Consider the following 23,624-nt stretch of genomic DNA (forward strand, 5'->3'; position numbering starts at 1 on the left):
CCCACCCATCTCCACTATGCACAAAATGTTGTGTGAGCTGCAGCCAATGTAGAATCATAGAATCATAGAATAGAAGAGTTGGAAGGGACCTACAAGGCCATCGAGTCCAACCCCCTGCTCAATGCAGGAATCCACCCTAAAGCATCCCTGGCAGATGGTTGTCCAGCTGCCTCTTGAAGGCCTCTAGTGTGGGAGAGCCCACAACCTCCCTAGGTATTTATTTATTTATTTATTTATTTATTATATTTTTATACCGCCCAATAGCCGAAGCTCTCTGGGCGGTAACTGGTTCCATTGTCGTACTGCTCTAACAGTCAGGAAGTTTTTCCTGATGTCCAGCTGGAATCTGGCTTCCTTTAACTTGAGCCCATTATTCCGTGTCCTGCACTCTGGGAGGATCAAGAAGAGGTCCTGGCCATCCTCTGTGTGACAACCTTTTAAGTATTTGAAGAGTGCTATCATGTCTCCCCTCAATCTTCTCTTCTCCAGGCTAAACATGACCAGTTGTTTCAGTCTCTCTTCATAGGGCTTTATTTCCTGACCCCTGAACATCCTGGCTGCCCTCCTCTGAACACGCTCCAGCTTGTCTGCGTCCTTCTTGAATTGTGGAGACCAGAACTGAATGCAATACTCTAGATGAAGCCTAACCAGTGCCAAACAGAGGGGAACCAATACCTCACACGATTTGGAAGCTATACTTCTATTAATGCACAAGTAAGTCCTACATCCGCAAATGAAGGTGCTTGCAGATGAGGCTTTTATTGTGCAATCGCACTGCCTCATCCATGGAGGGGTCCAGGTTACTTCAAAAGCAGCAGGAAGCACCTCATGGCTGTTTTTGATAAGAAAGAACAGGGAAATACTTATGATTATTGGGCGCGAGTTCAAACAACATGTTTCATGTATGGAGTGTGTGTGCACGTGGGCAGGGGAAGACACACGCCCTGGCTCGCATATACCACTAGTTGTAGCACATATACATTGAGAGCACGTGTGAACCTATCTGGACAGCAAGTAGTTGTACACTGACGTAAAAGCAGAAGACAGGACATGTATGCAAACATCCACCCCCAAACACACCAGCAACTAAAGCAGTGGAGAACAAAGTGTTGCTGATGAGCGCATGGAAGAAGCGATGGCAAAGGAGAGATCCTCTTTGCTGAGAGGGGCCACTGCAGGGGAATTGCCACTGCCATTCACAGGATCATTCCAAGCAGGGTGTGCAGGTTGAATGTGATGAAGAGGGTGGGATGAAGGTGGTGGATGGTGAAGGGTGGTGGTGAAGAGAGGTGCTACATGCCCTGCTGAGCTGGGTCGTACCTTCCTCTGCGAATGTTCCTTTGCAAGCCGAGGAAAGAGAAGGAAAGAGAGAGGGGAAGTGGGGGGGTTAGCAGGTCACATCAGATGGGTACATCCTGGCCTAACTCCTTGCAGTCTTCGTGCCACATGCCATGGTCGGTAAATGCAAAATCCAGCCATGCATGCAACGTCTCCTCACCATCCAGGACAAGGTCCCATTGCTACCATTCTTGGGGAGCGCTGTTGGATTATATACAGTAGCTCCTGTCAGAACTTAAAAATGCCAAGGAAAGTAAGAGCAGCTTCACCTGAACTTTCACTGCTGCATAAGGGTCTCAAATTCTTACTCTATGTATTGCATTTCTACTGGATACATTGAATATGAGCTTCTTCTTTTTAAAAAAGCACATTTCTAGCCCTCATTGGTACATTAGCAATTATATGTGCATTCTAAATGTGTAGAAACTCAAGGGAATCTGGTAGGAGTTGCCAGTATATTAGGAAGACAGGATTTCCCACATAGCAAAGGTTGTATGTTTTCCTTATGCCTCTGTTGCTGTTCCTGGGCCTCTGCTACTCTGCACCAGTTGCTTCCTCTGGCCACCTTCACCTCATGGTTATAGGTGTCCCAGCCTGCCATTTCCAGCAGATGATAAAATAAAATGGAAAGGGAAGAATACAAATTTTGTGAGCAACCCTTTCCTCAAAGTACATTTTTATCAGCTCATGGCGTATTTGCACTTTTTAAAAAGTCCCTAAAACAATAGAAATCAAAATGCCTGAAGGGGATAATCTTGCAGACTTGGAAAGAAGGTGGTTAGCTATAATTGTTAGAAACCGGAGGGCCTATAGCACCTCTCGTCCCACCATTCCCCAAACTTCTCCCTCTTTCCAGAATCCAGATCTGCAGTGCGGGAGGGTCTGGTGTGCCTTGCTTTCCAATGCAATAGTGTAAACAGACAGGCACATACTGTACAATATACAATGCCAACAATGAATTCTGTAGGAGGGGATCTTGGGAGGGGGGTTCGAGTGGGGCACCATTCATTTTGTAGGTGCCAGTTCTCCTGCTGATGCCTTCACCGTTTGCTGAGTAACCTAGAGGATGGCATATGTCACAGATGTCAGAACTCTACTGTCCCCATGTCAGTGTCCCCACTACCACCAGTATTTGATTCATGCAGCCATCACTTCAGACAGTCCTTATTCATCCATGCAAGTGTCAGTCCGTGCAGAACATCAAATAGGGAGGCAGAGCCTGGTGTGGGCCAGAGAGGGCCAGAGAGGGATCTCCTCCCACTGGTCTGCAACTGCCCCCCTCATAAATGCTGCTTCGCCCTTCTCTCCTATGCGGAGAAACTGCCTCCACCCTCCCTAAGCAGACAGCGCTGCCTTTAACTAAGGCCATGTTTAAATCTCAAGTGACATTGCCTGGGTCAAGCCTGTTCATTAAAGGAGAGAGATTCTGAGAGCAGGAAAGGGGGGATACTTGTGCCCCAACTGAAAGGAACACAAAATAAACTCCCCTCTCAATCACCCACAAATCACGTGTTCATGCAGGAGGAGGGGGGGCTGCATTCCAGTTGCTGGAAGTCCCAGCCACAGTCCCCAGTGGACGCCCCCCCCCCCCCCGCTACTGGAAGTATCCGTGAATGAGCTACTTCTTGTTGAGTTTCCTGCCACTGCCTCTGCTCCCATCTAGAAGAACCCTAAGATCCATTTCATATACTACTTTTACTGGTAGCAGAGTCATCACGAAACAATTTTCATATATTATGCATAGGGGCTCTTCACATTAGTGAAATAAGGCACGCTCAAGACTGGTCACTCATGCAAGTTTGTGGGTCCTTTTAACAATGTCGTCAACCTCCTGCATCTCTCCCACACCTTCTCCCGCTTATTCAGTTTGAAAAACAAACAAACCTGGATATCCTGATTCTTCTGAAATATCAGGTTTTCTGACTGTGTGCAGCCAAAGTTGTGCTACAAAGAACCCACTAGAGCACCGAGAGGAGGGGAAGTTTTCAATAATAGACCACATTGTCGCCCCATCCACCAGTGTAATGCAGCCCATTACAATTGCGCAAGAGAAGCAAGAAGCAAAGCCCCAGTAAGGCACGTGATTTCCCCTTAATCTAAAGAAGCCCATAGTGAACTTTTTATTCCAGTGTATCCACATGTGGCAAGAGTTGGAATTTACCACATCAAAGCAAATCCAATGTATTCCATGTTCATTCTCCTTCCTCTCTACAAACACAGTGAATACTGGCTCTCACCACAAGAGGGTGCCTTTAGTCTACATAACATGCACCATGCAATATGTGTTTGGGTAAAGAGTAAACCTGAAAAGTGGGCTTAAAAGCAGACATGTAGTGAGCCCCAAAATATTGACTGTAGCAGCCACACCTGGGCAGGAGATGGAGCCAAAAATATCTCCATAAAATTGACACTTTCAAAGACTTGGTGCTTCTCTCCACTTTCCCTTAAACTGCAGCTGAGCCATTTCACATTTACCAGCTTCAGGAAACTGTTATCTGCTTGAGGGTGGATGCAAACTACCTGCCATGTCTAACCCTACTGCTCCTGTTTTGGAAGAAGGTGTTTCAAGTAATCAATCAGAATCAGATTTAGAAATAGAGGAGGCAGCACCAGACACTAGCCAGCCTGTACCAGATGGGGAGAAAGCTCTCACGGGCAATTCACCAGCTGGGAGTCAGTCCTCTCCAGAGCTTATCTCTTCAAGGCCAAATCTACAGACTCAGGGGGGAGTGAGGGTGCTTCCAGCGGTGAGCGTTCCGAAACACTAAATGATGCTAGAATCCACCGGAAGCTGAAAAGCACGGCGCGAAAAGAAGCCGTGAGAAAGTCGGAGAGATTATGCCAGAACCAACCACCGCACCAGGCGCTTTGAAGTTATGGGCATTTGAGAAGTAACTTCTTTCTCTTCTTGAACAGACAATTGTCTTGCTTAGTTTGCATAGTGTTGCCTCAAGAGTCGTTTCCAAGAGGTAGCCTTTACTGAAGTAGAAGAGACCTTTGTTGTGTAATAAAAGCTTTGTAGATTACTTAGCAAGCCTCATCTTTTGCCTCCCATTGAAAGGACAAGCGTGCTGAGAGACACAACACTACCTATTGGTGCCTCATTTGCATGGTGAAAAGCACATCACATGCACACCTTCCTTCGTCCCCCACCCACTGACAGCTGTTTCCTGTGTCTGTTGAGAAGGACCAGGGTACTTGAGGGGGGAAAAGCATCCAAGCTCTCCACCCATGCCCTGGTCCTCTTTTTCCTAATCAGGGCTCTGTAGAGAAGGAAGAGGGAAATGGCCACAGGGCCTCAACCCATCAGGCAAGGCTGCTCCCTGACTCTAACCCTGACATGTAACTGGCCTGTCCCAAACAGTGAGGCTTCAGGAAACCCTTGGGCCCTTACTACGCAAACATGGGAAGAGTCTATATATACATCATGGAAACAAGCTAGCAAGCATGTTTGCATGACAAATTCAATAGCCACTTGGTTGCATGAATCCACCCTGAGCGGGGGGTGGGGGGACCTGCAAAAGCTGAAGTTGGGGAAGGGTTGGCCACGCCTTGACTCAGCTGCCTCTTCCCCAAGCTGAGTGCTGACGCTACGGGAACTCAATGCAAAGGGCACTAGAGCAGAGCATGCAAGAGAGAGCCTCCAGGCAAAACAAGCACACGGGCACAGCAAATTTGGAGGTACAGCATACGTATGTTGACGCTGCTTACTTAAAGCCCCATCCAGTGCCACCAAGGACAATTGCTGCCACCAGGATAGCTCCAGCAATGGAGCCAATAATGATGTTGGTGCCACTGGGACCTGTAGAGGAACAGAGGACAAAACTGTAAAGGGAGATCCAACAATCTGTGTACTGAATTTATACCGCAATGGCCGAAGCCTCCATTAGCAGCCTGATTTGGTGAGGGAAAGAATTAAATCCAGACATAAGCATTTCTGTGGGTATAAGAACTTCTTGCTTTAAACTGCTCATTTAAATTGGCAACCAGAAGAAAGGCTTGTTTCTCAACAGCTGGAGCTGTGTAATTCCAGCACCGTTGCCCAGAAATAGTTGTGAGAGAAAGGAATCTTGTGTTCAAAACGCAGCAGAAGGAACAGATGAAAATAATCTCATGATAAGCATTTGGTTTTCCCCAAACCTATTAAGGGAACTTGAGTATAAGATATGGTGAAGTTTTTGAGGAAGGAAGCTATACAATTTGAGGATTTCTCCCTTCCTCAGGAGCTTATTATTATTATTATTATTATTATTATTATTATTATTATTTATTTATTTATATAGCACCATCAATGTACATGGTGCTGTACAGAGTAAAACAGTAAATAGCAAGACCCTGCCGCATAGGCTTACAATCTTACAAGCTTCAGAGATTATCGTAACCGAGACAGAACATTTGAGAGCTGACAACAGACTAAGCGGAATGAACTTCACTGGGAAGACAGAGGAAGGTCTCTGCTAAGAGGCCACCATATTTGCAAGATAGGACATCCCACTCATCCCCACCCTATCCCTTCTGATTTGTAATCAAGTGAGATGGGGTTCCACCCACTTTCAAGTCAGCCTCTTTCTGCAAACTTACCCTTGTATTTTTCTGTCTCTCCTGTAGGCTTCGGCTCTGGGATAGGATCATAGATGCTGCAATCTTTTCCTGTCCAGTCAGGATAGCAAATGCATTGACCCTCATTGCTGCAGACCTATAATCAAGGAATAGAGTGCATGTGGTGGTCCCTGAAGACATTCTTTAGATATTGTGTCAGAATCCTAAAAATCCCACTTGGAGAAGCAAGTTGTTTTCCTCTGTGGCAGTATAGATGCCATTACAAAGTGGGAGTTCAAAAAAATAATTAAAATCTCCAAACAGCAAAGGAATAGAAACACTCACAAAACATAACATTCTAGCCTTTTTACCCTGGGAAATAACTGTAAAATAAATTCAATGTGTTCATCAATTTTGGTTTTGGTATTAAAAATATACATATATTTAATATAAGAAATATTGGACTGGGCTATGATGTACTTCTATGATCCTTAATTACTTGCCAACTTCTCAAAAGCCTAAAGAAAACACCTCCCCAAACCCCAGCATCAAAATTTCTAGCCCTTTCTCCTAAGGTTTGGCCCATGCAGAAAATAAAACCAAGCAAACCAAAGAAGATGACCCAATATTTGCATTTATGCAGGTCATACTTGTACACATATACTGAAAACAAGACATTTACAAAGTGCCATGTTGCCATATTTTAGAGTTCAATGGCAGTGTAAACCATGACACTATTCCATTTGTAAGTTTTACCCCATGGTCAAAGCAGATCTGGCCACCCCAGCTGCCTGGGCAGATGCTGAAGTTAAAGGCAGAGATAGGAAGGCATTTGTGATCAAGACACAGCATGCTGGGCCCACAGGGTGTCCCGTCTTCCACGTAGCTCAGATCTGTGCCGTCCACAAGTTGCACATGGCCTCCCCTAACAAAGGGAAAAAAGAGACCAATGCGTGAGTGGAATGCCACTTTGCTCCAAAACGCTCCTTGATCATGTTAATGAAAGGGAAAGATGAGTGAAAAGGAGTGTGCTAGACAATTCCCCTCCCCCATTTTTTTTTACAGTTCCCTTATCTCATGATAAACTGCTGTTAGGGACACCAGCAAACCACATGGAAGTTGTGGTTCTGTGTCTGCATGACAATTTTAGCGAGAAGATTCCAATTTGCTCAAAGAAAAGCACTGTGTTTGTTTGTGTGTGTGTGTGTGTGTGTGTGTGTGTGTGTTTAACCCTTACCATCTGAGCCATTCTCCCAATCACCCCAGCTGCTGTTGGCTCTACGGGGTGTGATGGGGTGGGTGGGGCATCCTCAGTCTAGATATTTGAGGGAAGTAGCATCTGGGAGGTGGGAATACAAAGAGGAAGGCTCTCTCAAGACTTTTGTTGCTATTCATACCGGGGTAGGAGGTTAAAGAGTTCATTTATTAGCTTGCAGAGAGCGAGTTAGTGCACAGCACCAGTCTTGCTGGCTGTGTTCAGCATATATAGAATGCTGTTCTCTCACCACTGAGCAATTGCAACCTTCCCCACACATTTAATAGTGATGAACTATATACCCCCCCCATTTCTTTTTCTTATTTGTATTATCAGGGGCCGCCATGGGGTTCATTGCCAAAACAGTCGGGGTAAGTGCCCAACTTTTTTGGAGTGGAGTTTGCCCCGGATGGCTTCGCAATGGCGGCTGCGTCATGTAGATGATGTGCCGCTGCCATGAAGCCACCCCGGGGCAAACCCTTCATGTAGACGTGCCCCCTGGGAGCCCATTTTCCCCAAAGCGTTGGATGAGGAGGAGAAAAAGTTAGCACCTTGCAAGAAGCTGGAGTGAGGAGTTGGGGTTGCATGGGGAGGCCTGTTGCTCCTGGAGGTGAGTGCCCTGCGGGAAGGCTGCTTTGGTTCCTCCTCACAATCCCTGTTATTTCTATATGGTTGTCTGAGGTAATGGAGGAGTATTTGCTGGAAAGGGACTAACATCAAGCGGCACCTTGGATCCTGAAAAAGCCTGCTGATGGAAGGCTAGTGCTAGGAGGGGTGCTTGGTGGAGGGAGGCTGAGTCATGTCCAAACTTTGTGGGTTTATGGGGCTTGAGGAAGGAATGTCTCTTTTCACCTCCCCAGGTGAGAGAGAGGGAAGGAATGCCGATGAGAACTGCCACAGGTAAGAGGTGTAACTGCCAACCTGTGGTTGTAGGCTGATTGTGGGGGTCCCTTGTGTGGCATGGAGTTTTAGTTATATGTGATAATGTTTTTGCATTGTGCTTTATTCTCTCTCCTGTTTAGTGCTCAGTTGTTGGATTAGTTTAGTTTAGTTATGCTGTTTTATTTGAATATATATATATATATATATATATATATATATATATATATATATAATCTGTCTGCTGATATACTTATTTGTAATTCTTTCTATTGTATTTTTGAATATTGTTATATTGCCATTTGATATCTTGTAAATTATATTTACTTTTCTTCATCTGTTATATTGTGAGTCACTTTGGGCACAGTTTTGTGGGAAATGTCATAAAAATAAAAAATGAATGAATTAAAAATAAACCTTTTTGTCTGTTTGTATAAAGAGAAATGCAATCCAGATCATCTCATACCTACCTACCTCTCCTCTTGAGAATTCCCCAACACTTGCAAGAGGAGAAAAAAAGACCAGGATAGGGAAGGAACAAGAAGGGGGGGAAGAATGGTAATTGGAAATAAAGGAGGGCAACCAGGATGATCAGGGGTCTGGAAACAAAGCCCTATGAAGAGAGATGGAAAGAACTGGGCATGTTTAGCCTGGAGAAGAGAAGATTGAAGGGAGACATGAGAGCACTCTTCAAATACTTAAAAGGTTGTCACACAGAGGAGGGCCAGGATCTCTTCTCAATCACCCCAGAGTGCAGGACACGGAATAACGGGCTCAAGTTAAAGGAAGCCAGATCAGCTACCTAGGGAGGTTGTGGGCTCTCCCACACTAGAGGCCTTCAAAAGGCAGCTGGACAACCATCTGTCAGGGATGCTTTAGGGTGGATTCCTGCATTGAGCAGGGGGTTGGACTCGATGGCCTTGTAGGTCCCTTCCAACTGTGCTATTCTATGATTCTAAGGTGGGGAGAGATGATTCCCCATGCCAAGTATCTCTTTTCAGAGGGATAACAGTTCAGAGGACTTTGGGTAAAGGGTGTGTGAGGGCTGTATATACCTTAATTAACTTTATAAGGTGAGGTGGCTGAAGGTTTTTTGTTGATGCTTTTTAAAAATGTAAATCATATTTTAAAGTCCCATAGCTCAGTGGTAGAGTACATGGTTTGCATGCAGAAGGTCCCAAGCATAGGCATGAGCAGCACATTTCATTAGGGTCTGTAGGGTGAGCATATTTTGGAAACCAAAAAGGAGGACAATATGGCCACCCTCAAGGAGGCGTGCCCACCCCAACATGCCCACCCCAAGGCAGGGCCAACTTGACATGACCAGCCCCCAAGGGGGCATGGCCTTGGTCACATGTCTAATTCTACACCTCACAATTAAGACAAACCTGTTCTACATAATATGTTTATGTTAAAATCATTGAAATAAAGATCAGGTGAGACATTCAATGTATCTGAAATTAACATGTATTTTTAGTTGCTGTACAAATTCCTTTTTAGTGGTTCTTTTTGCTTCCCTCATACAAGAGAAAAGAAAATGTATTATTTTCCATTTTTCTAAAGAAAGCAGGTTTTGCATTAGCCCAAAAGAAAAAGAAAAAGAAAACAAACACTGTGGCAAGGAGGGGGCACAATAGTGCCAGACTTAACAGAAAATAGGAAATATGCGGTAAAGAAAGATTAAAAAGGGAGGCAAAAGGTACAACTCTAACTAGAAAAAAGTCCTACAACTCCGAGCATTCCGCAGTCAGCCTGAATAGGATTCTGCCCTAACCAGAAGCAAACCTCACTGAGTTTAATAGGACTTATTTCCAGCTAAGGGTAGAGAACCAAGAGAGAAAGAATGATTGGGTTACTGTAGCAATCTTTTCTCAGGCCTGTTCACTGTGATTTAATACTAAGCAAGAAGAAGCAGCTCTCTTTAAAACATTGTAGCACTTGAGATATAATATAAACCAGATTTATATTAGTCAATTTCTGTTAAAGGTCTTGCTCCAGGCATAGGCTTTTGCAGATTTTTAGCTGTATACTATTGGGACAACCTGTGATAAGTACCCACCATATGGCCTCAGTGGTGAGTTTCTTGTTTCTATCAAAATATCTGACTACAAGTTACAAGGTTACAGAGCTTACATTTTATTTATTTATTACATTTATATCCCACCATTTTTCTTCCAAGGAACCCAAAGTGGTGGACATAATCCTCCTCCTCTCCATTTTATCCTCACAACAATAACCTTGTGAGGTAGGCTGAGTGGAGACTAGAACCTGGATCTCCCGACTTAATGGACTTACAGCACCACCATCCCCAACTTTAAATGGCCATGTGTATTATTCCAGTTATAAAGTACGTAAGTAAAATTTCTATTGGTCTCTAACCAACTGCTTCTGCATTCCTGATACATTAGAACAACAACAACCTTTTTGTCAACCAAGAATTAAAAACAAAATATTCTGAGCATGTGCACTTTTCCATTTTAAAATCACTGCAATCAACACACCCCAGGAAGAAAATGGAGTTTGCTTTACGCTGCCCCCAATACCTACTGCTTCCTGGGGTGCTATTTGACTCTGCCCCCCCGGGGCTCCAGAGCTGTAGATTTTGACCCCAAGCACATAATTCAACTATGGAACTCTCTGCCACAAGATGTTGTGATGGCCACCCATTATCCATGGTTACAAGTTCTGATTGCTCTATGCTACCTCCAGGAGCACAAGCAGTCTGCGTATGTATGCCAGTTGCTAGGGTACATGGCCATGAATACTGGACTAGATGGACCTTGGTCTAATCCAGCATGGCTCTTATTTTTATTTATTTATTTATTTATATAAATAAATAAATAATAATAATAATAATAATAATAATAATAATAATAATAATAAGAAGGAACCCAAAGCAGCGTACATAATCTCCTCTCCATGTTATCCTCACAACGATGACCCTCTGAGGTAGGTTGGGCTGAGAGTCTGTGACACAGTGGGTTTCCATGGCCGAGTGGGGACTAGAACCCGAATCTCCTGGCTCCCAGTCCAACACTTTAGCCACTACACCACATTGGCTATCATGTTTTTACGTTCACAACCCAAGCTGCACCATTGCCTTTAGTCAAACACTTTGGGCAGGTTTGTTAAAAGTTGTTCCCAGGCTACATGGAGTGAATGCAGCCCGAGCAGGCAGTCCTCTTTCAGTTTGCCTTCAGCTTTCTCAAAAAGATCTCCCTTTTTATTTATATAAAAAGGGACCCTGTACCCTGCCACGCGTTGCTGTGGCTCAGTCTGGTTAAATTGAAAAGAAAGAAAAGACAAAGCGGATGTTTCTAATATGTTTAATTTCACAATGCTTGTGGATATACAATATTTTTAGTTGTTCCATTGTCTGTGTAGATATAGAGATTGGTCACCATTGGCCAGGACAGGGAAGAGGGGCCAGGCTGGTGGGCTGAACGGCTGCGGGAACGCCTCTGCGGCCCCAACAATGGACAAGCAGGGCCAGCGGAGCTTGGCAGGAGAAAAGAGGGGGGGAAACCTGGAGGAGTGCGCGGGTGTGTCTGGTGAGGGACGCATGGGTGCGTAGAAGTGCTGGTGCACCAGATGGCCGCCACTCCTCCTAGGAAAATCCCACACTCGCTCCTTAACGTGGAGACAACCCACAGGAGTGCAAGCGCGGGGTTTGGGGCTCGAGGTGCCAAATCACTCTCATCAAGACAGCCCCAAGGCATATTCTAAAACGCTGGAGGACTTTCCAATGTCATAATAATAAATAAACTGTACTGGTTTCTTTTCCCAGCATCTGAAAGCCCCACCACCACCTGCTGACCAGTGGTAGAATTACACTCTATTCATTGCAAAGTCTTCAGGACCACAGGTCTCTTGAAATGGATGTTTGGTCATAGGGAGCCCTAACCAAAAAGCATCTCAACCAACCCCCCATTTTTATGTGTGTTCACCAGAGTTCCTGGTGGTTGGACAAACCACTAGCTCTGCTGGGGAATGTAAGGCTTGCTGGTCTTAGAGTGTGGAAGAGGGTCTGTTTTATATACTTCGGCCTACCCTTACTGTTTGTCTCTCTTGCTTTCTTCCCTGGGATCCAAGCTGCCCCTTACGCCTGGAACGCTCTTCCAGAACATTTGAGAACTACAAGTTCAACCGCAGCTTTTAAAGCTCAACTAAAAACTTTTCTTTTTCCTAAAGCTTTTAAAACTTGATGTTGTGCAGACTTCTACTGTTTCTTTCTACTGTTAGTTTTACCCTACCCTGTGCCTGCTTACCCTACCCTGTACCTGTTTGCATTCTCTTCCCCTCCTTATTGTTTTACTATGATTTTATTAGATTGTAAGCCTATGCGGCAGGGTCTTGCTATTTACTGTTTTACTCTGTACAGCACCATGTACATTGATGGTGCTATATAAATAAATAAAATAATAATAATAATAATAATAATAATAATAATAATAATAATAATAACGCAAAGCTCCAATTCGTTATTCAGATGAATTCCAAAGTAAACAGGTTTCTCATAGAGCTTTACTGATAGCCTATGAACCTACCTCATTTGAGGAGATTCAAGAAATGGAACCTACAGAGGCTCAGGGCTGGCATGAAGCAATGTCAGAAGAAATCAGGGCAATGGAAAAAAATGGAACGTGGGAGCTAGTACCTTTACCTGAAGGTCGTAAAGCCATTACTAGTAAATGGGTATTCAAAGTAAAAAAAAAACACACACACACCAGTAAACATATTTGAGGATAACCAGGCCTGTATTAATATGGCTACATCTGAAAGGTGTAAACCAAGAACTAAACATGTGGAAGTCCGTTACTCTCATGTAAAGGACATAATCCAGAAGGGTTGGATTAAACTTGAATATTGTCCATCTGAAATGATGCTGTCTGATTTATTCACAAAGCCACTACCAATGGTGAAACACAAGAAGATGCTTTTAAAGCTTGGCCTCAATTGTAACACAATTTAAACAACATACGCAAGAGGAGGACTGTTAAGTTTAAGAAAGTAAAAGGCTTGCGTAGTCATTAAAATTGTGTGTGTGGCTATCTCAAGGCTAAACAGAGGAAGACTATCTATGAGCAATTACCTTGAGATAGAAGCTGTACTGGGAACCTTGCCAGGATTCTGTAAGATATCATGGTGTTAATGATATGAATATACCAAAGATCCTTGAGGCTGGGTTAGCCTAATCACAGCTGTATGTAATATAGATAAAAAAAACTGTGTATATATGTATATGTGTATAGCTTTTGTCACTCTGCACAATGACATGGAACTGTAAAGAAGTCTGAAGCTAATAAACTTACTCTGCTAAGTAAGACCTGCATTGTGAGCTGTGTTTCTGAGCACAAACAGAATTCCCGAGGAAAAGTTCTGGCCCCAACAATAATTCCATGTCCTGCACTTTGGGATGACCGAGAAGAGATCCTGGCCCTCCTCTGTGTGACGACCTTTCAAGCATTTGAAGAGTGCTATCATTATTATTATTATTATTTATTTATATAGCACCATCGATGTACATGGTGCTGTACAGATAACACAGTAAATAGCAAGACCCTGCCGCATAGGCTTACAATCTAATAAAGTTGTAGTAAACAATAAGGAGGGAAAGAGAATGCAAACAGGCACAGGGAAGTGTAAACAGGCACCGGGAAGGGTGAAGCTAACAGTATAGAGTCAGAACAAGCTCAAAGTTTAAAAGCTATAGGGAAAAGAAAAGTTTTTAGCTGTGTTTTGAAAGCTGTGATTGAGTTGGTAGTTCTCAGGTGTTCTGGAAGAGCATTCCAGGCATGAGGGGCAGCAGAGGAAAATGGACGAAGCCGAGCAAGGGAAGTAGAGACCCTTGGGCAGGCAAGAAGCATGGCATCAGAGGAGCGAAGAGCACGAGCGGGGCAATAGTGTGAGATGAGAGAGGAGAGATAGGCAGGAGCTAGAACGTGAAAAGCTTTGAAGGTCAACAGGAGAAGTTTATATTGGATTCTGGAGTGAATTGGGAGCCAATGAAGAGATTTCAGAAGCGGAGTGACATGGTCAGAGCGGCGGGCCAGGAAGATGATCTTAGCGGCAGAGTGGTGGACAGAGACCAGCGGACTGATGTGAGATGAGGGGAGGCCAGAGAGGAGGAGGTTGCAGTAGTCCAACCGAGAGATAACCAGTGCGTGAACGAGAGTCTTGGCAGAAGAGACAGACAAAAATGGTCGAATCCTGGCAATATTATACAGGAAGAAACGACAAGATTTAGCTACTGCCTCGATATGAGGAATAAAGACTCTCCTCAGTCTTCTCTTCTCCAGGCTAAACATGTGCAGTTCTTTCAGGCCATAGCTAGACCTAAGGTTTATACCTGGATCGTCCAGGGTTCAAACCTGTTCATCTAGGTGACACACAGGGGATCCAGTGCTCAGGCAGGGGCAAACCCTGGATGATCCCAGGATAAACCTTAGGTCTAGCTGTGGCCTAAGTCTCTCTTCATAGAGCTTTGTTTACAGACCACTGATTATCCTCATTGTGCTCCACTGAACCCCCTCCAGCTTGCCTGCATCCTTCTTGAAGTGTGGTGCCCAGAACTTGACACAATACTCTAGATGAGGCCTAACCAGTGCTGAATAGAGGGGAACCACATGTGATTTGGAAGCTATAGTTCTATTAATGCAGCTCAAAATTGCATTAGCTTTTTTGCCGCTACATCACACATATTCAGCTTGTGATCTACAACAATTCCAAGTTCCTTCTCACTTGTTGTATTGCTGAGCCAAGTATCCCCCATCTTGTAACTGTAAGGTCAATAGAAGCACAATTTAAAAGCTCCTTTCTAAATTAAGCTTGCATGCTCATGGAGGGTTTCCTTTTCTTATTTCTTTTTGTTTGCTTTAAATGTTTACCAAAAAGGATTCTATATATATATATATATATATATATATATATATATATATATATATATTTAACAGTTTATAATGTTTTACACCATGACACCCCCTTTATTCCTTTCCTGGCTTCCATTATTAGATATTTATTTATATCGTGTAACATTTTAAGAATGTTCTTCTCATCTGTAAATCTCTAGATAAACTTGTGCCACCTTATCTCTGTGCTAGAATGGTCTGCTTGGGTGCCTGCCTCCTCCCTCATGCTGTCTTCCCCAACCTAGTGTCCTCCAGAACTTAATGGTTTACAACTCTCATCATCCCTGATCATTGACCATGCTGGCTGGGGTTGATGGGAGTTGTAGTCCAAAGAATTGGGAGGGCACTGGTTTTGGGGAGTTATATGTTTGAAAACAAGCAGATATTATTAAAAAAAACCAGTGGATTCAAATTTAACATATTTGGGTTTGGATCGCCCCATATGGGAGTCAGTGTGGTGTAATGGCTAGAGTGTTGGGCTGGGAATCTGGAGATCTGGGTTCTAGTCCCCACTCAGCCATGGAAACCCACTGGGTGACTTTGGGCCAATCACAGACTCTCAGCCCAACCCACCTCACAGAGTTGTTGTTGTAAGGATAAAAATGGAGAGGAGGGGGATTATGTACACTGCCTTGGGTTCCTTGGAGGAAAAAAGGTGGGATATAAATGCAAAAATAAATAAATAAATAATAGTGGGGTGAGGATTATGTTTAGGGGGCATGATCTGACACTATTGTAGAGTGAGACAGAATCTGCAGGCCAATTTAGTGGGGTGTTCCTCCATTATCCATAAACCTTCCTACCTGTACGCCTCAAATACATTCTACAGCAGTTTGGCATGACAGAGAGAAGAGAAGGGATCTACACTGCAAGATCCCACTAACCTGCAATCAACGTAACGCTTCTGATGGTAGAAAGTCATTGTGGTGATTTCACCAAGAACTTCACCGATACGTGGAGAACCTGTCATGTTGGTACAGAGGAGGAATCCGCACAACACATCCCTGAGTGGAGGGAGAGGAGAGACCCATACAGTATAAGAAAAGGTTGGATTCTACACCAGCTTACTGGTTGTGACACTGTGGTCACTTGCCTCTTGGTCTGGTGCAATACATTGTAGAAAGGGAATACAGTGCATTATGAAAAAGAAGCAAACTTTAGATTACTTACTGCTTGACACATGGCAACCAGCGGTTCCCGTCACGCCCACAGTTTCCTCGCTCAGTACCTTCAACATTCAGCTTCTCATAGCACAGCCTTTCAGCTGAAGCTTGGATCCCAGGGAAGAAAGCAAGAGAGACAAACAGTAAGGGTAGGCCGAAGTATATAAAACAGACCCTCTTCCACACTCTAAGACCAGCAAGCCTTACATTCCCCAGCAGAGCTAGTGGTTTGTCCAACCACCAGGAACTCTGGTGAACACACATAAAAATGGGGGGTTGGTTGAGATGCTTTTTGGTTAGGGCTCCCTATGACCAAACATCCATTTCAAGAGACCTGTGGTCCTGAAGACTTTGCAATGAATAGAGTGTAATTCTACCACTGGTCAGCAGGTGGTGGTGGGGCTTTCAGATGCTGGGAAAAGAAACCAGTACAGTTTATTTATTATTATGACATTGGAAAGTCCTCCAGCGTTTTAGAATATGCCTTGGGGCTGTCTTGATGAGAGTGATTTGGCACCTCGAGCCCCAAACCCCGCGCTTGCACTCCTGTGGGTTGTCTCCACGTTAAGGAGCGAGTGTGGGATTTTCCTAGGAGGAGTGGCGGCCATCTGGTGCACCAGCACTTCTACGCACCCATGCGTCCCTCACCAGACACACCCGCGCACTCCTCCAGTTTCCCCCCCCTCTTTTCTCCTGCCAAGCTCCGCTGGTCCTGCTTGTCCATTGTTGGGGCCGCAGAGGCATTCCCGCAGCTGTTCAGCCCACCAGCCTGGCCCCTCTTCCCTGTCCTGGCCAATGGTGACCAATCATGGGTCACGTCTACACTGTAACACTGGAGCAAGGCAACAGACAGCAAATGTGAGTGTGCATCTTGCTCACAGGAAAAAGTCGGGCTAAGTCCCCGACTTTTCAAAACTGGTGCTTCAGGGCAAAGCGCTGGGACAGCTCCGCAATGGCTGCTGCTGCTGCTGCTGCTGCTGCTGCTGCTGCAGCTGCATCATATAAATGACCTAGCATCACGGTGGAGCCACCCTGGGGCTTTCCCCTCATCAAGAGAAGCCCCTTTTCACCAGCCCCCAAATTCATGAGAATTTTGGATTTAAAAAACAAGTGAACAACAAATATTTGTATTCTATTCACAAAAACAAACAAACATCTGCATTAAAAAGAAAAAGAGGGGAGGGATGAATCCAAAACGTTGCTACCAAATGATCACAATGCAACAACAAGACATGTGCAAAGCAGATCTGTGGAGTTTTATTTTAACCTTAGAGAAGGCAAATTTTCTGAACAGAATGTTGCAGAGTTGGATACATCTATGAAGTTATATTTTGGTACCTAATCTGAGGAGAAGGATGTTTTATTGATTTCTAAAAGCTCCATCACACCAGGGCTTAACACGCTCCCTACCTTCGCTTCTCAGCTGGTGTTTTCCTTCCTCAAGTTACTTCCTCTTTCAAGAAGAAGGAGTGCACAACGAGCACCAGGCCCATGGAGTCCGCTGCTCTAAGGGCGCTGCTTCTCCTGCACACAGCAGGAGATAGCAGTAATTTCGAGTTTAAAAAAATCATCAGACTTAATGAGGGTTTTTTGCCGTGCAAGGAAGGCCAGAAGGGGCACGAGAGGCAGACGACGTCATGTGAGGGACCTGAGCAAACTCCATGAGTGCCCAGTAATGAGCATGCAATAAAATGCTTGTCGGATGGAGCTCTAAATATCTCTGGAAGCTTTTTCAGCTGAGGAACAGGATAAAAATAACTTTAAATAAATAATTTATAAATAATATTTCTATGTAGGCTGAAGTCAACAGGAAGCTTTCTCTATCCCTCACCGCTTTCATGATGGGTGGCATCAGGGGACTACCACAGCTAAGAAGGGAAAGGGCATTAAGCAGGGGGTTGGACTCGATGGCCTTGTAGGCCCCTTCCAACTCTGCTATTCTATGATTCTATGAGTTGTGTCCCAATTAAACTTTCCATTGAGACTGCTTTCTTCATTTGAAGGGCAAGAAGGCAATTTTTATCCTAGTTAGACTATCTAAAGAGCCCGAGGACAGACTTCTGCTGCTGTTGCTTTCTTCTCCTTCTATTGTCATTTGTATGGGGGTGACGGATGTCTTGCTTCTCCTCATAGAATCATAGAATAGTACAGTTGAAAGGGACCTATAAGGCCATCTAGTCCAAACCCCCCCCCCCCCGCGCTCAATGCAGGAATCCACCTTAAAGCACCCCTGACAGATGGTTGTCCAGCTGCCTCTTGAAGGCTTCTAGTGTGGGAGAGGCCACAACCTCCCTAGGTAACTGGTTCCATTGTTGTACTGCTCTAACAGTCAGGAAGTTTTTCCTGATGTCCAGCCCGTTATTCCATGTCCTGCACTCTGGGATGATCGAGTAGAGATCCTGGCCCTCCTCTGTGTGGCAACCTTTTAAATATTTGAAGAGTGCTACCATGTCTCTCCTCAATCTTTTCTTCTCCAGGCTAAACATGCCGAGTTCTTTCAGTCTCTCTTCATAGGGCTTTGTTTCCAGACCCCTGATCATCCTGGTTGCCCTCCTCTGAACACGCTCCAGCTTGTCTGCATCCTTCTTGAAGTGTGGTGCCCAGAACTGGACGCAATACTCACGATGATACCAATCCAAGGCTGAATAGAGAGGAACCAGTACCTCACACGATTTGGAAGCTATACTTCTATCAATGAGCCCAAAATAGCATTTCATAGAATCATAGAATAGCAGAGTTGGAAGGGGCCCACAAGGCCATCGAGTCCAACCCCCTGCTCAATGCAGGAATCCACCCTAAAGCATCCCTGACAGATGCTTGTCCAGCTGCCTCTTGAATGCCTCTAGTGTGGGAGAGGCCACAACCTCCCTAGGTAACTGATTCCATTGTCGTACTGCTCTAACAGTCAGGAAGTTTTTCCTGATGTCCAGCTGGAATCTGGCTTCCTTTAACTTGAGCCCGTTATTCCGTGTCCTGCACTCTGGGAGGATCGAGAAGAGATCCTGGCTCTCCTCTGTGTGACAACCTTTTAAGTATTTGAAGAGTGCTATCATGTCTCCCCTCAATCTTCTCTTCTCCAGGCTAAACATGCCCAGTTCTTTCAGTCTCTCTTCATAGGGCTTTGTTTCCAGACCCCTGATCATCCTGGTTGGATGAACTGGACACAATACTCTAGATGAGGCCTAACCAGGGCTGAATAGAGAGGAACCAGTACCTCACATGATTTGGAAGCTATACTTCTATTAATGCAGCCCAAAATAGTATTGGCCTTTCTTGCAGCCATATCACACTGTTGGCTCATATTCAGCTTGTGATCTACAACAATTCCAAGATCCTTCTCGTTTGTAGCAATGCTGAGCCAAGTATCCCCCATCTTGTAACTGTGCATTTGGTTTCTATTTCCTAAATGTAGAACTTGGCATTTATCCCTATTAAATTTCATTCTGTTGTTTTCAGCCCAGCACTCCAGTCTATCAAGATCACTTTGAAGTTTGTTTCTGTCTTCCTGGGTATTAGCTATCCCACCCGATTTTGTGTCATCTGCAAATTTGATAAGCGTTCCATGCACCTCTCATCCAAATCATTAATAAAAATGTTGAAGAGCACTGGGTCCAGGACTGAGCCCTGCGGTACCCCACTCATTGCCTCTCTCCAATTTGAGAAGGATCCATTGATAAGCACTCTTTGAGTCCGATTCTGTAGCCAACTGTGAATCCACTTAATAGTTGTTCCATCTAGCCCACTTTTAGCTAGTTTGTTAATCAGAATGTCATGTGGTACTTTGTCAAAAGCTTTGCTGAAATCAAGATATATGACGTTCACAGCATTCCCACAGTCCACAAGGGAGGTTACCCGATCAAAAAATGAGATCAAATTAGTTTGACAGGATTTGTTCCTGACAAATCCATGTTGGCTTCTAGTAATCACTGCATTGATTTCAAGGTGTTTACAGAATGACTGCTTTATAATCTGCTCCAAAATTTTCCCAGGGATGTATGTCAGACTGACTGGTCTGTAATTTCCAGGTTCCTCCTTTTTGAAGCTAGGGACAACGTTAGCCCTTCTCCAGTTGTCCAGCACCTCACCCATCTTCCATGATAGTGGATATATAATAGATGATTCTGAGAGTTCTTCCACTAGTTCCTTCATTACTCTAGGATGCAGTTCATCGGGCCCTGGAGATCTGAACTCATTCAAAGAAATTAGGTGTTCCTTGACCATTTGTTTATCAATCTCAAACTGCAATCTTGCCCCCTCAACTTCTGCTTCACTTCGTCTAAGGGCGGGGTCATAGAACCTCTTTTGGGAGAAGGCTGAGCCAAAATAGGAATTGAGCACTTCAGCCTTTTCATTGTCATCTGTTATCAGTTTGCCATCCTCATTAAGCATTTGAACCACCATTTCTTTCCTCTGTCTTTTACTACTCACATATTTGAAGAAAGCCTTCTTATTGCTTTTCGCATCCCTTGCTAATCTCACCTCATTCTCAGCTTTAGACTTCCTGACACCATTTTGGCACTTCTGTGCCACCTGTCTGTATCTTCTTTTGTAGCCTGGCCTTCCTTCCACTTCCTATATGTATCCTTTTTTGTTTTCAGGTCATCTCTAAGCTTTTTGTGGAGCCACATTGGTTTCCTCTGTTGTCTTCTATCTTTTCTCCTTGTTGGATTTTTTTGTAATTGTGCCTTTAAAATTACCTTTTTTAAATACTCCCACCCATCTTGCACTCCTTTTTCTCATTAAGCTCACTTGCCATGGGACCTTACTTATCATAGTTCTGAGTTTATAAAAATCAACTTTCCTAAAATCCAGCGTACGTGTATGGCTACACTCAGCTTTTGCTTCATTTATAATCAAGAATTCAAGTATGACGTGGTCACTTTCCCTCAGAGTTCCCATAACTGCCACTTTATCCACTAAGTCATCCCTATTGGTCAATCTCAAGTCAAGGATTGCCAATCCTCTAGTTCCTTACTCCACTTTCTGTAGGAGAAAGTTATCACCCACACATGTCAGGAATTTCTTGGAAGGGCCACTTTTGGCAGTATTTGGGCATTACTAGACGAGGCTGTAGTGCGCGTTACCTTCAGCAGTCGCGTCGAGGCTTCCAGATGACGTTCACGAGGATCCGTCATTATCCTGCGGTGAAGCCTCTTTATCCCGACTTTAAAAAAGTGAGTTCTAGTGCGCCTTTTCCTGCCGGGCCGTGGTAATTCGGAGTACGTGTGGGAGGATGTGAGGTCACTGCGGTCCGCACTGGTCAGGAAAAGGCGTGCTAAGGGGAGTGGCCAGCGGCTTCAGTCAAGCCGCCTCCGCCATTTGCGCCCAGTCCGCCAGCTGGGGCAGCGCGGCGGAGCAGCTTTTTTTTTTATTCCCCCAGTGACAGTTTGCGCAGGAACGGAGGACCGCAAAAGTGGCTGGTGTGCTGCTGGGGGTGTGTGGGGGATGGGTGGGGGATGTGCGCCTGCTTTTCCTATTTCAACCTTTGCGTGGGTCACTTTTCGGAAAGGCAGGCATCCCACAGTTATGGGAGGGTGACTCCTCGCGGTGGGCAGCCACCGCGGCCGCATAATGGAGGCGCTGTACGGTGCGCCGAAGATGTAAAGGCTAGCGGGGACTGAGGGGGACGGTCCAGGCATGAAGGGCTGTGTGCCTGTTGGTGCGGGTACGCGGCTGGAAGAGGGCACAGCTGTTTCTGGGCTGCTGCCATGCCTACGGCCAGATGTGGGTTGGCTCCGTGGGATGGGGGAGAGGGCACAGAGGCGGTCATCGCCGCCGACACTTCAGAGGCATGATGGGAGATGTAGGCACAGAGTGCCCATGCAGACGACTGACCTCGGGTCATATGACATCAATGTTGACCCTCAGCACCAGCGCTCGCTGGCCGCGCCCCCTGTGAGCCATCCACCAATGGCAACTGGCTCCCCTCCGTCCCCTCCCCACTTCAGCTGGCACTGGCACTGCCGGTGCCACCGCCGCCACCGGCTCTGGCTCCGCCGCCGCCGGGGCCGGTGGCAGCATCGCTGACGGCTGCGCAAGTTTGCGGTCTTTCGGACTTGCGCAAACCGTGCAGCAAGCAGGAAAAAAAGCCGCAGCAATCAGGCCGGTGTGGCTGCGCAACCGTGCTCGTGGCGGCAGCAGCACAACCGGCGCAAACTTCTGCCACAAATCGAAGGCAGGTGTGGATGATGAGGCGTCACGGCTGAACGGGAAAATCCGCTTTCACCGCTCCTCAACGGTGGAACACCCGGTAGGTCTAGCAAAGCCCTTTGTCTCCCAACAGATATCAGGGTAATTGAAGTCTCCCATCACTACTACATCAGACTTCCTTGAAACACTGGCAATTTGTTTCTCAAAAGTTTCATTCTCGTGTTCTCTTTGATTGGGTGGTCGGTAGTAGACTCCGATTATTATGTTCTTTTTATTCCTTGCCCCATCAATTTTAATTCAGATGCTCTCGATGGGGCTCCCAGTCTCATCCGCCTGTATTTTTGCGCAGGGATAGATATTTTTAACATATAGTGCAACTCCGCCTCCCTTTCTATTTCTTCTGTTCTTTTTGAATAAGTTATATCCTTCAATTGCTATATTCCAGTCATGAGATTCATTCCACCAAGTTTCAGTTATACCTATCAAGTCGTATTTGCCTTCATGTGTTAAGAGTTCAAATTCGTTCTGTATGTTTCCCATACTCTGGGCATTAGTATATAGACACTGAAGACCATGTGCTTTCTAGTATGGCTTCGTTCCTACATTGTTGTGTACACCACTTTTGGGCACTATTGGAGCTGTTCTCTGTATTGAGGTGCATGGGCCTTCATCCATTGTTGCCTTGAAGTTTACGTCTCCCGCCCCTGTAGGATTCAGTTTAAAGCCCTCCTGATCAAGTTCTTCATGCTGTGGCCGAACACATTCTTTCCAGCCCTTGTGAGGTGCAACCCATCCCTTGCCGGCAGTCCATGTTCCAAGTAGCGTAGCCCGTGGTCCCAGAATCCAAAACTCTCACGTTGGCACCACCTTCATAGCCAGTCATTCACCTGGAGTACTTTTCTTTCCCTTTCTAATCCTCTTCCAAGAACCGGGAGGATGGATGAGAAAACTACCTGAGCCCCAAAGTTCTTCAGTTTCCTTCCTAGAGCTTCAAAGTCTGACATGATTTCTTCATAGCTCCACTTGGCGACATCATTTGTTCCCACATGGATGAGAAGTAAAGTGTATGTGTCCATGGGCTTTATGAGCTTCAGTTACCCTTTAGTCACATCTCTAATCTGTTCTCCAGGGAGACAGCACACCTGGCAAGTAGGGCTGTGCATGCCCCCCCGATCCGCTCCAGATCCGCAACTTCCGGATTGCATCTGCTCTGCCCTGTGTCGATCTGCCTATGGTCCACTCTGCTCCACTGTGGAGCTCCGGATCCGAATCGGAGCTCTGTGGCAGTGGTGCCAGGTAAGGCCCCCCTACCTCCTCAAAACTTACCTGCCTTCGTCATGGTCCGGCGGCTTGGTCGTCCAGTTCGAATCCTCAGCCTCAGTTGAAGCCACC

General features: G+C 45.3%; 1 protein-coding gene across 1 annotated transcript in view; it reads right to left on the reverse strand.

The window, feature by feature from the left end:
• Positions 1-1,292: 1,292 nt before the first annotated feature.
• Positions 1,293-23,624, reverse strand: part of ADAM11 (ADAM metallopeptidase domain 11) — a 167,558-nt gene continuing 145,226 nt past the window's right edge. The window contains exons 21-26 of the mRNA XM_063133045.1: positions 16,090-16,189; positions 15,804-15,923; positions 6,634-6,802; positions 5,920-6,034; positions 5,050-5,140; positions 1,293-1,338 (exon numbers count right to left, since the gene is read on the reverse strand). Coding sequence (XP_062989115.1) covers positions 1,293-1,338; positions 5,050-5,140; positions 5,920-6,034; positions 6,634-6,802; positions 15,804-15,923; positions 16,090-16,189 — 641 coding nt within the window. The remainder of the gene's footprint in view (positions 1,339-5,049; positions 5,141-5,919; positions 6,035-6,633; positions 6,803-15,803; positions 15,924-16,089; positions 16,190-23,624) is intronic.

The sequence above is a fragment of the Elgaria multicarinata genome, chromosome 1 (genome assembly GCF_023053635.1).
Source record: "Elgaria multicarinata webbii isolate HBS135686 ecotype San Diego chromosome 1, rElgMul1.1.pri, whole genome shotgun sequence".
NCBI lineage: Eukaryota > Metazoa > Chordata > Lepidosauria > Squamata > Anguidae > Elgaria > Elgaria multicarinata.